Source organism: Cyrtonyx montezumae, unplaced genomic scaffold (genome assembly GCF_038088225.1).
Source record: "Cyrtonyx montezumae isolate F1298 unplaced genomic scaffold, pur_monq_1.0 scaffold_20, whole genome shotgun sequence".
Classification (NCBI taxonomy): Eukaryota; Metazoa; Chordata; class Aves; order Galliformes; family Odontophoridae; genus Cyrtonyx; species Cyrtonyx montezumae.
Genome location: NW_027071937.1, coordinates 4,860,816 through 4,879,847, shown reverse-complemented (window position 1 = coordinate 4,879,847; position 19,032 = coordinate 4,860,816). Strand labels below are relative to the sequence as shown.

Genomic DNA, 19,032 nt, shown 5'->3' with positions numbered 1-19,032 from the left:
TTTTTTACCTAGATGCTGGCATCAGGATTCTGCGGGTAAATTTATCTCATATGTCAGTTTGGATGCATGATCATATTTTGTTACTAATTGTCTTTTCCCCCTTGTCACTCTGTCTTCCTCCCCTGGGGAAGGAGTTCTCCCCCCAGAACTCCATCTGTGCATTAAAGATTGCACTTTTTAGCAGTTTCAAGTCACTTGTGCTGATGAGTGAATCACATAGCATCCTTTTCTCCAACTGATGCGTTGGAGGCCCTGACCAGAATAATTCCAGGCCTTGAGCCTGTTCTGAAATGGATGGTTAGAATACAAATGAGCTGGATAATACAAAAGATCTGGATTAAAAGCAGTTGGTCTGTCTTATCTGTTTTCCCAGAAGCGCTGAGTTGCTTCATGATCTTGGCTTTTAAAGTTTTCAAGCTCCCTTTAAGTTCCTGTTACACTGTCATGTAACAAATGCAGATGTAAAACCAGTGTGTCAAGGTAACCCCTGGGGTTGGTAGTTTTTATGGTTTAGAGGAATAACTCAGTTTTCCTCTGCCCCTGCCCGTTAAACTGTTAGATTTGTTGCTAACTTTTTAGGAACACCAACTACAGACCTGCTTGATTGTTTTTGTTGTCTTTCACCCTTCAGCAGCTGTCAGTTCCTGTTGGCCTCTGTGTTAAGTAAGAGGCTAACACTGATTGAATTTGGTGCTGGAAAAGTTCCTGTTGTATTCTCTTCCCTGTTTCATTTCCCCATTGTTAAAGAGCAGTATGAGAATCCTCTGAGGACTGATTTCTATGTCCCTTGAACAGAGCAATCTTTACTGAAACAAGTCTGACCTGTTTGGTGTTGTTTGACAAAACCCTGCACTGGGTAGATAACCTGTGATAGCTGCTGCTAATCATGTCTCAAGGTGGGGTGGTTAAGGCGTGTCTCCAATACCCAGAGTCTGCCCTTTCCATCAGAAGGAACGTGAGGCTCACGGGCTGCAGGTCCTGGTTGCAGTACTCCACATGAAACCAGCGGGTCGTCTGCAAGGTGGAGTGCTGCAAACAGGCATGAGATGTTTGGAGGCTTCCTGTGTGTACAAAGGGAGGAAGCTGCAGCCATCTCTGAAGCAGTTCCTGTCAGGCTGCCAGTGAGAGTGCTGGCTTAGCAAACCCTGCTGATCCCTTGGATGTTGGTGCAATAGGGCGCTATGGCTTTCCTCATGAGTTGTAAGATATGAAATATACACACTAAACATGCTGAAACCATGAACAATGTTAACTGGCCTCTGGATTTGTTGATGTTCAGATGCTTAAATAAAGCTGTATTAAAATCTAGGAAATCTGTTTATAAAGCTGTTTTAAGGAAGATGCAAGTTTTGCCTCCCTTAGTTCACTGTTCAACTTTAAATAGTCCAGAGGAATAATATAATCTTCTTCATCTGGAAGGCAAGGCACTGTTTCTAACAGTGTTAGCATTCAAATTGTGTTAGAGTTGGGACCACTGCCAAATTGATGGGAAACAGTATTATTCCAAAATGCACTGCATCAGAACAAGCACTGGTGCACAGGAGTGTTGGTACTGATGCTTTTTGAACTGGACTTGTGCACACAAGCATTTTGAATTGGTGGGACAGGAATTGCAAAGTGGACTTAGTGCTGCTTGGGTAAGGCAGGAATGGCTTTAGGCTTAGCTACAGCAGTACTGTTTTCCAGGCAGTTTCCCATGGTGGCTGCAGGGGCTGTTTGGATGGCGAAGGAAACCTTGTCTTCTTCCTTACTCTGTGCCAAAAGATTGTGCTGGACAGTAATGGCAGTTGAATTGAGAAGCTTGAATTCTGTGTTGCATTCAAGGCCACTGGGTAATCTGTTTACAGTGTGTGTTTTAGGCTATAGGCAGGGCTGAAGGGCAGTGTACCTCATAGGATTTTAACCCAGCTTACAGGAACAGCTTTCTCTTGTGTGTCTGGGTCATTCTAGATGAATGGTTTAACTCTTGATTCTAGATATGATGTCAGTTATACAAATTAAGCTTTGTGCACCTAGACCAGAAGTTTCTATAAGCAGCTCCTGCTTATATGCTGTAGTGCTTCTAGGAGCTTGCACATCTCAGCTCTGCTGTGTATCTCAGTGCTGAATCCATAGGAGAGGCAGACAATAGGCTATTCTGCTAGCAGCGAGCCTCTAACTTCTTATCAAGTGACAGCTGTACTTCTGCTGCTTGCTGAGTAGAAACTGCCCTATGCCTGAGGTCTACAAAGCAATTTTAAGACAGGCCAGTATTGATCATGCATGGAAACACTAGCTTTTTGCTCCTTTTCCAATATTCAAAGCTCAGTTTTTCAGTCGTGGCTGTTAGGGCTTGAGATATCTCAGAAAGCTACATAGTCTGATAGCTTCTTGTACCAGAAACACAGGTGGCACGAAAATGTATTGCCATTCTGGAAGACAGCAATATTTACCTGCTCCTGACACGTGCTTCTTGTCTTCCATGAAAAGAGATACTGATTTCATAGTGTTGTTTCATATGATGAAATGGAGGAAGCTTTAAAACTTCAAGGATAGGGTCTGAAACATGAGGTCCTGAACATGTTTGCAGCTCAGACCTGTAAAACTCAGCCCACAGCAGAGTGATTCACTTCACTTCCCATACCTGCCTGGATTGCTCAGTCTGAGGGATGAGCTTACATCAACAATCCTTCCTCATTTGCAAGCGTTCAGTCAGTATATATTACAGCGTTTCCTTCAATCACTGTCAAAATGAAGCTTTGCTTTTTCTGACATAGATCTGTACGTTCAGGAAAAAAAAGTTCACCTTAAGCAGACAATCAGCAGGTCAGTGTCTTCTTTTCCTGACCTGTCCTTTCAAAGCACTCTATGTAGTAGCAAAGCAGATTTGTTAGCTGCTAAATCATAAAACAACTTGAATAAAAACCATTTCCATAATAGCACTGCTGAGCTGAATGAGTTCTTGGAGCCCCTGCTGATCACGAGCGCACTCATCCCGTGCTAGGACTGGAGGTTAGTAAAACTAAATTCTGCCTTCCACTCTAACTTCCCCAAGAAGTAGTAAGTTACAAGGGATGATTTGAACCACCCGTAAGGTGGGTGGTACCAAACCTATTAAATGTGTTAAAACTTGCTGTATCTCTGAAACTATGCACTGGAGTGTTGGATGAAGTTTTTCTTCCCATTGTTGTCTGACTTTTTTTTTGTCCCTAGTTAATTCAGCAGTGGGAATTAATTCACTCCATCAGTCTGAGTGGTGAAATGTAAGCCCAATACAAGCTGTTAACGTATCTGTCATGATGTGCTGTTCTTTGGTATTAATTGTCGCTTCTTGAATGTCCTACCTCATTTTTATTTTTATTACCATTTCTACACTTCACTCAGCTCTCTTCATTTTAATTAAAGCAAACACTTGATGTCGTTACCATAAATAGTATTAAGTGGCTTTCTGTTGCTGAACCACACCAAGGTCCTCTTCTTGTTCTAACATGATTCTAGGAATTTCAGAACAATGACACATCCTTTGCAGGAGATGATATATATGGGGAAAAACTTGCTGATTTCACAGAATCACAGAACTGGAGGGGCTGGAAGGGGTCCTCCGGAGATCTTCTGGTCCAACCCCTTGCCTGTGTGGAACTTCCTATGCTCCAGTTTGTGGCCATTTGCCCTTGTCCTGTCACCACGCAGCACTGAAAAGAGTCCAGCCTCGTCCCTTTGCCTCCTGCACTTTATAGACATGGATCAGATCCCCTCTGAATCTTTCTGAAGGCTGAACAGACCCAAGTTGCTCAGCCTTCCCTCATAAGAGAGGTGCTCCAGCCCTTTGTCATCTCTGTGGCCCTCTGCTGGACTCCAGGAGATCCCTGCCTGTTTTGTACTGGGGAGCCCAGGTACTGGGCACTGTTCTCCAGCAGAGCAGAGGGGGAGGATCACCTCCCTTGATCTGCTGGCCATGCTCTGTTTAATGCACTCCAGGATGTGTTTAACAGCTATGACATCATTTCCCATCCTTATTGTTTTCCATTTGGAAAGGAGCTCTCATGATTTGAATTCTTGATGTTATTATTTTCAGACCTTTATGGGGGGAATAGTTTTCCTTTGATAGCTGTCCCTTCTCTAGAGGTACCCTAAGGTAAATCCTCTGAGGTGCTGTGCATGTGCAGCTGTCTTTGCCTGAAGCCAGCTGTTCCCTCTGATTCTTTTCCTTTTGTTTGTGGAGAGCATGCAGGGATTTCTTAAGTGTTGGTGTCACTTTTCTCACTGAAGACCAATGTTGTACCATAAGCAGTAGCATCATCTGCTCTGAATTGTTACCCACAGAATGGCTGTGTGAATGCTAAACAGGAAAACTATCAGATTTCATTTGTTTGGTTTTCCTTTCATTGCACTTAAAAATGATTTTTTTTTACTGTTTGGCCACACAGTGGATTCTGTAGTGTTAATAAGAATGTGCCAAAATGTTTTCTGGTCCTGTCTGTATTGTAACAGTGCATGAAGCAGAACTGGACGAGAGTATTGTTGGACTTGAACCTTTTTCTTTCCATCCCTTCAGCTGCAGTGTTGGATTAAACTGTTGGTAGCGTGAAGTCCTCCAGAAATCTCATCCAAAATCCCTTTTCAAATGTAACTGTGCTTGAATTGTTAGACCCCAAAAACTTTGTGCGAATTCACACTAGGGCTTAATTTGGCATGTCTGGAAATACCCTTCCATTCTTTCCTATCTCTCCTTTAAAGGAAGTTCATTGGACAATGGGGAGAGTTTTTCCAGACTGAACTTAATGAGAAGGGGGCTAATGGGCCTGAGTCATCTACAGCTGGCAGATGCATCCATTAAAGCAAGACACTACTCACAGCTTAAACATGGTTCACTCCCATTCTGTAGATGTGCTCGCAGGGCTGTGGTTTGGCATCCAGGGTCTGCGCTTGGTGTAACATTTCAGAATGTGACGTTTGCTGTGCGTGCAGGACTGCTCGGGCAGCTGATCAACAGCACCTCCACGGTGAGCACTGAAGGCTGCTATTGTTGTTTCTGAAAGACGTGTAAGACTGGACACTTTAACAGAATAAAAGCTGAAGTTTTTAATTTGCATTTTCCTTCTATGTCTGCTTTCTTTTAAGGCGGCTGCATGTGAAGGTGCTTGGCCTCTGAAGGCCTCACTTCTCAGAAGGCAGATGTTAATAACTGTTGCATTGTGTAGGGTTGCTTCGTTACTCATCGCTGGAGCCCTTGCCGGTTATGACATTGCTTCATGAGGAGGAAGAAAGATGTACAGAGCTTCTGCTGGAGCCTGGACTGCCTCACACATTTACTGTCCTTTAACAAATGGCTGAAACAATTTATGTTGCCAAATACTTTCTGCTGGAGCACTGATTGTCTGCTGATAGAAACTCTGCTGCCTTTTCAGCACCCGTCTTGCACTCCCCTCGGAGAAGGATAGGGACTGAAGTCAGTGGAGAATGCTGCCTTTGCCATGGGAATGGTGTCATCAGCCAGCTGCTTGCTGGCACCCTGTGACTTTCAAAACTGTTCAAGTTTCTGCGCAGCTCATTTATCGTAGAGGTATTTCTCTTGTGTTCTGCCTTCCCTTGCTCCCTTTGTCTGAGCCTGTTTGGCCACAGTGACATTGGAAAGGTCTGATGTCTTTGCTGGGAAAAAAACATTGACACACTTATAATCCAGATAATTCCACATTTTCTATGTAGTTTGCTAAGGCATGGAGTGAAGACCCAGTGTTACTGGATCTTGTTCAGCTTTGTTAGATACAGGATTTTTATTTAGGGATTTGATTTAGTAGTTGGGTAGGGATGGTGATAGGAAGATGGTTGGACTAGATGATCTTGTAGGTCCTTTCCAACCTATGAACAGTTCTCTAGCCTTATCACACCAAAAATCAGTAGGTAGAAAGTTCATAAAGAAAATACCCGTTGTGTCAGGCTGTGGATAGCAGTGAGAATTCTCTCAATAGGAAATACCTTTATCTCTGCGGCTTTTGGTAAATTGGGAGGAAGGACTGTCAACATGGAAAAAATATTTGGGTATCAGTGCTGTTTTAAATAGACACTAATGGACTGTTTAACACAATCTAAACGCATTATACTTGTTCCTGGTGAACGTGCTGAGCTGCTGGAGCTGGCTGCAGGGAATGGGGGGCTCTGAGCAGCATCAATGGGAACTCTCACTGGGGAGGAAGTCTGGATAGCTCTGCTGCTTTCAAAGCAACTGGAACACTGGGCCTTTGTCTGCTGCAGGGCTCTGGGTGTTCCAGTCCTGTGCCGTGAGTCTGTACCATGGTGCTGGTGTTGGCCACAAGTGCAGTTTTCCTCCAGAGCAGGAGAAAGTGTGGGCAGTCTGCAGGAAAGCTCTCGGATAGGAGGGGGTGGGAAGGAGGGAAAGGGATCATTTCCCGGTTTTGTCTGAGCCTTTTCTACTTCCTTGTTTAAACTTATGGGAAGAGATTGTATTTACAAAGATTATACCCTTCTTTCACTTTTTTGGGAGTATTTTGTGGGGGTGGTGCTTTTCCTCTGGCTGAAAATGTCTCTATGAGCCTCAAACCAGGAGTGTGCCTGGAAGGAATGGGGGGAGGGCTGGGGGTCTCCCGAGGCCGGATGCTACTCCTGTGTCCACTGTGGTTGTCCCCTTGTCTGTGCAATTGCCTGCTGGCACTCCCTGTGCTGTGCTGTCGGGAATGCTTCTTTACAATGCAATCCATTAACAGGGAAGCTGTAATTTGCCATTGTGTGTGGGCTCGAGCAGCTTCTGAAGTCAGCACATGTGTGTAAGGTGAGGAGTGGAGAAGATGACATGCTGAATTACTGGGAAAAGGATTACTGGAAATGAGAAGTGGTATGAATGACCTCAGCAACTCAGGAGAGGGGTATGGGGATGTGTGTCAATGATGCTTGTTGGGATTGCAGCTTCCCAAGCAAGGCTACCCCTGAGTTTGCGCTCACAGGGAGATGGCCTTACAGGCAGCAGCTGCAGCAGGCTGGCTCTGTTATTTCTTTGTTTTCCTACTGATTACGCAGTTTGGCTTCATCATCTGGAAATACTCCATAAACAAGGGAGAGGAACCACCTGATGGTTTTCTTTTGGGATATACGTGTGTGTGTATATATATATATATGTATACATATATGCTCCCAGGTAACAGTGATAGGATGAGAGGTGATGGCATCACGTGCTGGGGAGGTTCAGGGTATTAGGGAACATTTCTTCTCAGACAGATTTGTGCTGCACTGGCACTGCTGCCCAGGGAGTGGTGGGTTCACTGTCCCTGGAGGTGTTTCAGAGCTGTGGAGATGTGGCACTGAGGGATGCAGTGGTGGGCTGGGGTTGGGGATCTGAGACATCTTTTCCAGCCTGAAAGATTCTATGATTTTGTGCTCAAAATGAGGTGCTCTCTAGTGAGAATCCTTAAATCATTTTTAAATCAAAACATGAAAAAGAAGGGGAAGGGTTGAATGGGATTTTTTCCAGAGTTGATTCCCTTACAGAATAAGGAGGATCTTTTTCCTGAACACCACCTGCTTCAGATGGATTTTCAGTTGGTAACAAGATCATTTGGAAGCAATCACCTTCCCTGCAGTGCTTCGCACCCACTGTGCATTCCCTCTGGTATATGAGTGATGCACGAGCCCATCCCTGTGCTGGTATTTCAGAGCCCTGCTGAAAGTGCTGCTGGCAGGGTTCCCACGGAGCCACACATCATCTTTTGGAGAACAAAACCCTCTCCAGGATGGGTGCATGTGTTGGTGGTGAGCCCACCATGGGGCTGCTGCTGCTGCTTGCTCCTTCTGCATTTTTCCACTTGTCCTTGCATTTTTTTTTCCTCTTTGTTATGTGTGGCTTTTGGTTCACCTGCTTCCACATGTCTGGTGCAAGTGGAGCAGCTGGGGGTGTTGATTGCCAAAGAGCAGCTGTGAACAAGAACAACTGGTGACTCCCTGACTTGGGCTGAATTGCTGTTGAAAGCCTTTCAGCTTTAGCACCCCTTGGTCTCCTGCTTGTCACCTCCTGGTGACAGGGTTCCTTGCAGGTGGGGCAGAGCTCGCTGGCTGAGCAAAGGGAGCCCTACAGAATCAGTTCTTTTGGATTTCTTGCTCTATTTGGTGAATCTTATTCTGCCTCTAATATACTGCTGCATTTAACAGCTTTTAACCCAGGTTACTAAACCAGCTGTTTCCTCCTGGGGATAAGCAGCAAATTGTGATCACAAAACAAACTGGAGCTGAATGCTTCTGTACAGCAGCACCAAGAGCTGGAGCTGAGCTCCATCACTGAGTGCTGGGAGCCAGCAGCCATGCAGGGGTCAGAGCAGGAGGCAGCCGTGCTGGCTCTGTGCTTGCATTTGTCACATGCTGCCCAAAGGTCACGTGCCGAGGTGGCACAGCCGTGCACAGCCAGGCTGGTGGGACCACGGATGGCAGCTGTCACCCAGCCCCAGATGCAGAAGGTAAGGGAGCAGCAGGTGAGGAACATGCTGCAGTGCTTGCAAGGCACGAGTGCTCCGTGCTGAACCAGTGCTCAGGTCTCGTAGAGATCTGCTTTGTGCATGCTTTGTATTCTGCTCAGCTCTGGGCACTGCATTTGTTTTGAGCCTGTGAAAGCCCTGCTGTGGGTGCAGGCTTGCAGAGGGCTGTGTGCCTTTGCAGAGCTCCTCCTGGAATTTCTCCTGTGTCCTGATTCCTGCTCAGTGTCACCGTGAGGCTGAGATCTGTCCCTGAGGATAATCCCCGTGGTGTTCTATATAGGGAAGCTGTGCCAGCAGAGTTCGTTTCATTTCGTAGAGAATTGTGTAGTCAACTGTGAAAACCACCCAGGGACTTTTCCCTTAGAGAAAATAACTTTTTTTCTTGTGGCTTGTAAAGGCATCTCCTTCTTATTTGAAATGTGGGAAAGAGTGCTCTGTTCATCTTAGCAGGATTTGCAATTTAAGTGTTGCTGGTCGCATAGCTAAGATATCCTTAAACCATGAGGGCTCAGCAGTGCTATCTTCTCTGGTTTCTGGGTGGGGAGCTGAAGTGTGTTCCTCTTAATTCTGTGAGATCTGAGGCTGTTTAAGGACTGATCTTTCTTTGCAATAACCCTTTTGAACTGTAAAAATAAAAATTGAACACTTCAGTTTTGTGATTTCTGGATGAAACTGTAAAGAGAAACATGTCAGAAACACCCCAGAAGGAGGGCAGCCACCCCATGTCCCCCTTCCAGTTCCGTGAGGATGGTTTCCTTGTCCTGGAACACTTCTTCAGCCCGGAGGAGTGTGACAGCATGAGGAGCAGCATCCAGAGGATCCTAGAGGGGATGGAGGTGCCACCACACTGCCGGACTGAGTTCTCCACCAAGGAAGAGGAGCAGCTCCAAGCACAGGTACCCACAGGGCAGGGCTGGTCATGTCCTAGGAGAGCAGTGGGAGGCATTGGCTCCCCAGCTTTCTGTTGGTGTTTGTTGGTAGCCCATGTGTGCCAGGCTGAAGTCCTAGGGAGTGCTGAGAGGTTTAGTGTTGGAGGAATGCATTTAGTATTTGTAGGGATGATTTCTATTGACTGTACTTTGTTTCTGCTGCTGCTTGGTGGGGAAAAAGATGCAGGTGAGTGTTACTTCTGATTGAAGGTTTGGCTGTGTGTTCATGGCGATGCTTTTTCTACTGGGCTCTTCTCCCTGTCAGGGTAGCTCGGATTATTTCCTCACCAGTGGAGACAAGATCAGGTTCTTCTTTGAGAAAGGTGTTCTGGATGAGAAAGGTGAGCCTTGAACCCAGTCAAGGGGACACAAGGAGGCAGGGCCAGGCTCCAGCTCTGCAACTGTCCCTGTTTTGCTAACCATGTTAAATTCTGGTTTTGTCCTGTAGGCAACTTTCTAATTGCAAAGGAGAAATCTGTCAGTAAGATTGGCCATGGTATGTTCAATTTTCTTTTTACTTTTGAGAAGGATGGGCAAAGGGGAGGCAGTTCTTAGGCACTGGGACTTCTCTACACCCACCCTCTTTAGTCTCCTAAATCTAAACCTTCCTGAGAGCAGAAGTGGCTTTGTCCCTGTCCTGGTTCTCACTGTGCTTCCAGGGAACTGCTGCCCCAAATACCACAAACCTCATGCAACTCCTTCCTTTGCAACCTCTCCTGCATTAAATTGATCTCAATTTCAGCACGTCAGTCCACTTTTCCCGCATCATTCCATTGCTGCCTCTGCAGTTGTCTCTGTGGCACTCCACACTCTCTGCTGCCAAAGTTCTCCATTATAAACCCTTCAAAGAAACAAAGGAAAAAGGCAAAACAAAACCCAAGGAACGCTTCCAGGAGGCTTTTTGGTTGCGCATAGCACTGAGTCACCGGTGTGCAAAAGTTTGGACTTCAGCCCTCGGACCTTCTGGGGTCAGGGATTGCTTGAGCAACCTCCCACTGAGCTGTGTGGCTCAGGCAGTGTCCTGCTCCCTGTGCAGTGAAGCTGTTTTCCTCCTTTCCCATTGCAGCACCTTTCCTTATCTCCTTTCGCTTTCAGTTGGTGCCCTATTACCTCTCTCCCATCTCCCCAGCTTGGGTTTTAATCTCTTTTGTCTTCAGACAATACAAGGAAGCTGAGAGCAGAATTCTGCTCATTCCCCACCACCTGAACTTTGTTCAGACTGAACGTCGCTGAACTTGGAAATGCAGTATGGAGCTTTCTCAGTACCTCCATGCAGAGCAGCCTTTGTTATACTGACTTTTCCTCTAGGAAGTGAAAACGGTCCTGTCCCCTGCTGTCTCAGCACCTTCTCTGTAATGAGTCCTTTTAATAGGATCTCTGTTCTTCCCTTGTTCAGTGGCAGCCCCTGCTGGGCTGGATCAGCAGGGGGGAGATGCATCTCTTTTTGCTTCACATTTCCGTATGTTTTGTGTAATATAATACTTAGTCACAACACTCACTCTTTTCCACTCTTTAGTCTCCTAAAGAAGACTGTGCTAACCCAGAAGGGCTGTGTCACCTCAGGCAGAATCATTAAGGGTGGAAAAGCCCTCTCAGATCCCCCAACCCACCCCACGATGCCCTCAGTGCTGCGTCTTCTTGGTTCTGGAACACCTCCAGTGTTGGTGTGATGCTGATGATCCCCTCCTGAGGGGTGGAGATGGAGGTTTTTGGCTGTGTTCGCTGCACTTCATCACTGCCAGCCCCAGGGTTCCCTTCTGTTACCAAAACCTTCACCCTGAGCCTTGTGTTTCCCCTTAGCCTTGCATGCTCATGATCCCATCTTCAAGCAAATCACTCACTCCTCCAAGGTGCAGGTAAGCTGTGCTGATTGTCTGACAGAAAACTAAATGATGGCGTGGTTAACTTGAGTATTCTAGACTCTTAAGTACAATGTTTTTTGATCGTAAAAGGACAAAATATCCTCAAAAAAAACCAGTGCTTTGTTGTGTGCAGAAAGCAGCAAATTGTACATTTTGGGAAGTTTCTTTCCAGGAACTGGGGAGAAAACTAGGCCTTGAGAAACCAGTGGTTGTGCAGAGCATGTACATCTTCAAGGTATGGCCGCGGTCCTCTCGGTCATGGAGGGAGTGAGGCCAGTGTGACTCCTCCTCACGTGTCTTCCTTCACCTTGCAGCAACCTGGCATTGGTGGGGAAGGTGAGCTTCGTTTATCTCTGCATTACACCACAGGTGGTCCTTCAGGAAAGGAATGTGAGCAGGTAAAGCTGGCACAGGCTGCCCAGAGAGGTGGCAGTGCCCTGTCCATGCGGATGCCCGAGGTCAGAGCTTGCTGGGGCTGTGAGCATTGATGGATGTGCACTGCAGGGAGTTGGCCCTGACAGCTTTTAGTTGTCCTTTCCACCTCAAGTGATTCCACGATGGGATGGGTGGTCAGGGCAGGCTGAGGAGCACCATGTGTGCCCCCACCTCACAGCGTTGGCCCTGGGCAGGCTCAGACCCTGACCCCACTGCTTCTCACTGCAGTGACACCACACCAGGACGCCACGTTCCTCCACACAAAGCCCCTGGGCCGAGTCCTGGGCTTCTGGATTGCACTGGAGGATGCCACGCAGGAGAATGGCTGCTTGTGGTTCATTCCTGGCTCCCACACCAGTAAGTCAAGGCCAATCCTCCAGCACAGCTTAGTACAACAATATTTTCTTCAAAGAAAAATAGCTACTATCCATGGCTGTCACTGTTTAGTTTTAAACTGAAACCAGGGTTTTAGGATGAGGAGAGACAACCCTCCTGGTGCCATATTTACTCCAGAGCCTGTGAGGGTGAGGCCCATTACAGCTGCTCCTGCATCTTTTCTGTCACTTTCAGTATTGTTTTAGAACATCACCCTGCATCCCGGGGTTTTAGTGCAGTGAAGGTCTTGAACTACTGACTCATTTCTTGTACTGATACTGATTCTACTGCTACCTGTTGGTGCTCCTTCTATAGTTCTGACTGTAGCTTTGAAAATGTTCACCATCACCTGGACTGCAAACTGTTATTCTCCTTCTGCCCTATGGAGTGGGAATGCACTAACAAACATCTTCTTTCTTTTTTAATCCACTTGCAAAACTGCTTCTTTTCCAAGCTGCATCCCCTTCACAGAGATGCTCTTTTCCCCCTATGCTCATGAACTCCTAACTCCAAACAATGCTCTGACATCCTCTTTTCCTCCAGCCACTGCAGCATTGTTGCTGCAGTCTCCTGCCTTTCCCTTCCTCTAGGGTACACTATTTGACTTCCAGTGCTGCTCACCTAAGCATTTACTCAGTAATTACAGCTCTCTTAATGTTTTAAATCACTCAGCCCTCATATATTTTGGAGTTAGTGCTCTTCTTTGATCTTCTAGGAAGGAGAAATGGATGACAGGTTGGTTTTGGTTTTTGCATAGTGTTCAAGCATTGTGTCCCTAACAGGCTGTGTTGCAATGCACAGGGCCAGGAGGGGAAGCAGAACACAGATGTTTCTCACTTTCTGCTACAACAGAAAAATCCTAAACCAACAAGGAAAGAATTGAATACGTTAGTAGTGTTGTCCATCTGAGTGCCAGGAGGAACCGCAGCGAGTGTTTCTTGGTGTGTGCAAAGCAGAGCTGGCATTTTTATTTTCATGGATGTTTGCTTATTCTGTGGACGTGCAGGTGGGGTTACCCGAAGAATGGTGCGTGCAGCCCAAGGTGCCTCAACGTGTGTGGAGTTTGTAGGCTCAGAGCCGCCCTACGACGACAGCAAGTTCATACCTGTGCCCATAAGTAAAGGTAGAAGCGCTCCAGAGAAGGGAAATACAGTTGTATTTCAACAGGTGTACTTCCCTTACGTTAAAGTTAGCACTCATGACTTGAAAGAAGCAGTCCAAGTGTTTCTTCCAAACAGGTGGGCTCATTGTCATCCATGGCGAAGTCGTCCATAAGAGTGAAATGAACAGCTCAGCGTTCTCCCGCCACGTGTACACCTTCCACGTGATGGAGGCCAAAGGCACCACGTGGAGCAAGGAGAACTGGTAGGGCTGCTAGAGACAAATGTTGTTTAATGAAAGCTTTGAAGTTGTGTCCTGGTGTGTTTACAGACTTTTTAAAGTCATGCTCAGTAAGGATATTGGAGGTAGGGAATAATTCCACGCTTGGCAATCCTTGCTGTGCTTCCACTTTGCAAGATATGCAACCACATGCCTTTGGGATGCCTCCTGCTTACCAAGATTTCTACTTAATTTAAAATAAAACAGCTGAGTGCCTGAAAGATGGAAGCAGTGACTACAGGTGTAATTAGTGTTCAGACTGAGGGGTTCTAGGATGCTGACTTGTATTCTTGCTGTATCAGGTCTTGCCTGGGAACTGCTGGTTGAAGTGCCCCTTTGGGTGCAGCAGTGTTGATTGCGGATTTAACACCCCAGAGCTGAAATAGTCACTGCAGCTTTGTTTTTTGCTCTTCCTTACTGCCTAGGCTCCAGCCAACTCCTGAACTGCCTTTTCCACCGCTCTACACTTGAGGTTCCCGATTGTCTTCTGAGTTCAACTACCTGTTTGGTGTTCCTATGATTGCTTGTCCATGTTGTCTTTAAATGCAGCTCAACAGATCAACACTCAAGACATAATTATCCACTGAGAGCAAGACCCCTTCACGCAGCCAAATCTGCCTGCCTTAGGTAGAAGCTTCTGCTGCAGGATGAGCCCTGCTCTGAGGATAGTTGCCCAGTCCTTTTGGTGAGGAAATTTCTTCTGTCTCCAGAATAGGCTGTTAAGGACTGTTCTACCTCGGCCAGAGCACTGGTTGAGAAGTACTTCTTGTTGCAGATCCGTAGTATTTTTAAGTCAAGGTCTTGTTTAGTGCTTGACTCTGTTAATAGGTAGTGCATGTGAATGTGTTGTGTGAAGATGGCTGACTTTTAGCCCTGGGTCTCTATCCTATTGTTTGAACAGTAATAAAGATAATACTACCGAGGGCAAAATGAATCAGGAAGTCTACTTTTATAATTAATCACTCTTCTGAGCATTCATTGCAAAATGCAACTGTTTGATCTCTAGGCTTGTTGATTAAAAATATCACTGTTGAAATTATGACCATAACAACAAAAAACCCTCGTGATACTTAAATTAAAAAAAAATCAGAAGTCTTCATTTTAATCTCTCGTTTTCTTGGAGGGTGTCACCGTGTGACCTTCTTCCAGCACATGGGGCTGGAGTGCAGCTCTGTGATGACCTGTTTGAGGTGTGTGTACCACAACTGCCCAAACCCCGACAAAACCAAACCACAGTGAAACCTTAGGAACATGAAGTAACTCAAGTTGCATCAGGGGCAAGCTCATGCCTGTATGCTAAGCTGAACAGAGCACTGGTAGCGTTTCTTAAGGAATTGCAATAGATAGTATCTCTCCCCATGTACACAGAAGGTTGTAGATGGGGGTAAAGAAGTGGGAGAGACTGTAGGAATGAAATGCTGTCACGGATGTGGTGTAATTGCTTTCCAGCAGAGTCACATAGCCTGGAGTTTTTTGTAGCAGGACTGTGGCTGTGACATACCCAGCTCAATCCAGCCAACTTGGGAACCTAAGTCAGGATGAAGCGAGGCACTCCAGCTCCCACATAATATCCCACTTTTTTAGATCTACTTTTTGAATGCGTAGTTAAATGGGCACTAAGTTTTGTCTAGAAAAAATTAGACAGAAGCAGAATGAACTTAACAGAGAACAACTGGATTGTTGAAGTGAATTGGTTAGGGGAGCTAGGCTCCAATTCTGAGTGTCTCATTCCTCTCAAAAATATATTGCCCATCATCTCTGGTGTTGGTTTGAAATCTATGGTAAGATTTTTTTTTTTATCCCTTTGGGCACTGCAGTGCAGAATTCTTTCAGTATCGTGCAGAGCTGAGGTTGTCACAGTAGGAATGAGGCTGAGGAATGGCAATAGCAGCAGCCTGGGTGGAGGAGGTTGGGCAATGCCACCTCCCTGCTGGTCTCAGCTCGTTCTCAGGGTTTTATCTGTTGGCCCAGGGCATCACTTTTGCTCCACCCATGCTCCTAATGTGCAGTCAGTCAGGACTGCAGGGGAGGATTGTGTAAGGTGCCTGCGGGCTTCACTGTGCCATTCCCTATGTGTACTGCCGTGCCTTTTTGAGGGGAACAAAGTGTCAGAGGGTAACTGCATCCTTCAAAGGAGGATCACAAAGCTCTGGCTCAGGAGCTTCTTGGGGAAATGGAAGAGGCAGGGAGAGCACTTACTGTGTTTGGTCCTAGTGGGCACTTGGCAAAAAGGAAGGAAGAGACTGCCATTGCAGAAGGATTTAATAGATTCTCTCCTTTACCCTCCTTGATAGTTATCATTTCAATTAAATGGATGAAGTAAACAATATTACTCCATTTGTTAACAGAAACGTTTATCTTAAATGACGTCTGATTAAACAGCTACTGGGTAAACTACCCCAAGGTAACTTAAGCTGAAAAGGTATGGAAAGTGGCAAACTGCAGAAGTATTAGAGATGTTTATTGACTTTCATGGTTAATGCATAATTAGCTTTTATTTCTGTCAGCTAGCTTTGTTTTTCTCCACTAAATATTATTCCAAATAATTTGGAGATTAAAATCTCACACAAAAAAAAAAATTTTGAACAGGTAAATCAGGAAAGTCATATTCACTCCGTGCAGTGGCCACTTTCATGATAAAACATGATGTAAGCACTGCTTATATAGAAGCAAGCATTTTGTGTGTGCTGTAATAGAAGACATCAGGACTCGGTGCAGTATAACAAGTTTTGGCTCTGATGCAATACAGAGATGGCAAAATCTTTTTCCTGCACTTGACTTACCTCTTCTTCCTCTGCCTTTGGGAGACTTAAAAACAGCATTTTTGATAATGCAGTTGATCAGTCATGGCTGAGTTCCTGCGATGACAAAAATGAACTTGTGCTGTTTTAAAAACTACGAAAAAGAGAGACTGAAAGAAAACTTTTATTTTAAATAGCTATTTTTTTCATTTGTTTTTAACAAAAGAAAAACACTGCTTGGATCATCTTTCATCTGTGATCGATGTGCATATATTGTTGCTGCTTTTCTCTAGAAATGGAGTAACCTCTATTCTTGGAAGGGCTTCTAAACCATAAACATGATCTGGAGGTAGAGAGGTAACAGCAAATTATCAATTTGGGTTGTGTAAGCTTCCAAAAGAGAAACTAAGCTCACAGATACCAGAATCCAGGCATAGCTGGAATTCAGGTTCACGCTGCTGTCAAAGATCAGAATAAGAGCCACAGCAATGATCTGAGCAAAAATTGCAGTCATTGTCCCTTCAAAAGTCTTCTTAGTGCCCGGCCATTTGATTTCCCCCATGGTACTGCCAAACACAGAGGCCATAGTGTCTCCTACCCCTACTGCAAGCACCCCAGCATAGGGGACCAGTGCTCCTGCCCCAGACAAGGCACCTTTAGGGGCGCAAGATCTGGGGAACAACCACACTGGGAGGGACATGCCAAGAAGGAGATAAATGTGAGTCAAGATTAGAGGTCCGCTGTCTCTTTCATCCAAGAAGAGAGACAGCAAATAGCGAAGAGTTTGGCCAAATGGTTTGATCCTGAAGTACCGAATGTACTCTAAGAATATGAACACTGCCAGACACAGGACTGCAGCAACATAGAGAAGCTGGCGGTCGTAAATCAGTCCGGGAACATAAGTTGCTACAACAATGAAATGGAAATATTTTCTGGTTACGGTTGAGGCCTGGTGTTTTTTAGATTCAGATGATCTCTTGGCATTCTGGTAGAACACTATGCCACACGCTGAAGCAGCCAAAAAAGTCCAATATATGAGAAGGTAAACCCTCGTCTGTGTCTGAAACAAAAACTGGAGCAGCCAGAACAAAGGGTTCCTCCGGATCAGTCGGTAAAGCCAAGGCATGATGACCCCTAAGCCTAGCACTGCTGTCATCATGTGGAAAAACAGGGAGGAGATCCACGTACCCGAATCCATGAAAATGAAGAGAACAGTGAAAAAAAGCCCGAGAATAACAACTCCAATAACTGCCACCAGAAGGAAAAAGTCTATGGGTTCACCTCTGCCCTCGATTACGTTCAGTGAGCGTTTAATGAGCTGATTGAGAACAAAACTTATACCTCCAAGAACTAGCAGTGCTTCTCCAGGAGTAAAACATCGAGGCAGCAGGTAGAGCAAGATCATACTGAGGTAGACAAAAATTAGCAGCACTTCTAGGACCTCTATCACTTCTGAAACAGTCAAAGAGTGCTTCATGGTATAGATAATTATACTGCCAGCAACACCAGTAAGTATGCAGGTGTTGGTAGGCACAGGTTTTGTGATGCCAACAGCAATTACAGACAAAAATAGAGCAATCAACATGCCAGTGGAAGCTACAACTATGCCAAAGCGTTCAAAGTACACGATACCAGCAGCTTTGCACCTCTCCTTCATGGCTATCCCCAGCAAGGGGATGACCACGCTGGCAGGCAGGAGCCCACTGTTTGCTGTGGTGCGGAACTGGAACACAGCCCCCCCCTGCTGCAGCAGACGGTCCCATTTGAATTGGACATAGAAAGCCTGGATGGCAAGAGCTACAGCACACCAGGAGTAGCGGTCCCACACCACTGCATGCACACACAGAACGATGCTGAAGACGATCAGGGATTCCACCAGCACTGGCTTGTTTAACATGGCTCCAGTCTGACGTGGCTTTGCTCTCAAGATCTTTCTCACAGGTCCTGATCTTCTCAGTATTTGTTCACTAGAAGGAATTCTCTTTCACTCTACTGTGATTCCTATTAAAAAAATAAATAAAAAATGAAAACAACTACTTGAAAACTAGATAAACTGAAGCTTGCTTGTAGATGTCTTCTTTGTAAGCTCAATTTAGACTGACGTTATATGCCAACTGTTAATGCCCATCATCAGAGATAAGAAAGGATTAGCCAAAACTGCTACCCCATTTGAGAATCTGACAGAAGATAATTGCTCAGTATATGGGTATTCAGATATTGTGACAGAAATACTTTGGATTATGTCTCTGACTTGAAATATGAAGCAAACGAGCCCCAGCCATTCCCAGATGGATTCACTGCAGCAAGCTGACAGGACAAGGAGCAATTTCACCACTTGTGATGCAGATCTTCTGTTCCAAGGTAGCGGCTTTCGAAAGCTGCTGACGTGCAGATCTGCAACACGAGGTGTTTCACTGCTGCTTTACTTTCAGGTTACGTGCCCATTAACCCTGCCGGGACCTTACGGGGCAGGACACAGGAGACGGACTCTTTGGAGTATGCGCTGATGGGACACTAGCTAACGGCTTTAAACTAAAGCACAGCAGATTTCGGTTAGATATTAGGAAAAAAAAATAACGAAGGCGGCGAGGCCCTGTGGCACAGGCTGCCCAGGGGAGCAGCTGAGGGGCGGGCTGGACGGGGCTTTGGGCAGCCCGTGGAAGACGCCCGGCTGCTCTGGGCTGCGATCCTTTCCCCAGACCCCGACAAACCCCGGCGGGAGGTGCTGCCCACTGCTCTCCCGAGGCCGCGGCCTTCCCGCTGCCGCCCGCTCCCCGCGGCACTCACCCACCTGGCAGGACGCCGCCATCTTGGCGCTGCCGCCCGTCACATGACCCGACGCAACACCGGGGGG

The 19,032-nt window shown here is 46.1% G+C and overlaps 2 protein-coding genes across 2 annotated transcripts; one reads left to right on the top strand and one right to left on the bottom strand.

Annotated features, from left to right (window-relative positions):
- The first annotated feature begins 8,335 nt into the window (after positions 1 to 8,335).
- PHYHD1 (phytanoyl-CoA dioxygenase domain containing 1) lies at positions 8,336 to 14,440 on the top strand. Its single transcript, XM_065737536.1, has 11 exons — positions 8,336 to 8,438; positions 9,194 to 9,352; positions 9,651 to 9,726; positions 9,834 to 9,881; positions 11,186 to 11,241; positions 11,420 to 11,482; positions 11,562 to 11,583; positions 11,911 to 12,039; positions 13,064 to 13,180; positions 13,296 to 13,422; positions 13,863 to 14,440. The coding sequence occupies exons 1-11, from the start codon at positions 8,406 to 8,408 to the stop codon at positions 13,906 to 13,908; spliced, it is 876 nt and encodes a 291-aa protein (XP_065593608.1). The 5' UTR covers positions 8,336 to 8,405; the 3' UTR covers positions 13,909 to 14,440.
- A 1,630-nt stretch (positions 14,441 to 16,070) lies between these two features.
- On the bottom strand, positions 16,071 to 18,994 carry DOLK (dolichol kinase). Its single transcript, XM_065737535.1, has 2 exons — positions 18,970 to 18,994; positions 16,071 to 18,179 (listed from the first exon to the last, which is right to left on the bottom strand). The coding sequence occupies exon 2, from the start codon at positions 18,073 to 18,075 to the stop codon at positions 16,504 to 16,506; it is 1,572 nt and encodes a 523-aa protein (XP_065593607.1). The 5' UTR covers positions 18,076 to 18,179; positions 18,970 to 18,994; the 3' UTR covers positions 16,071 to 16,503.
- Positions 18,995 to 19,032: the final 38 nt, after the last annotated feature.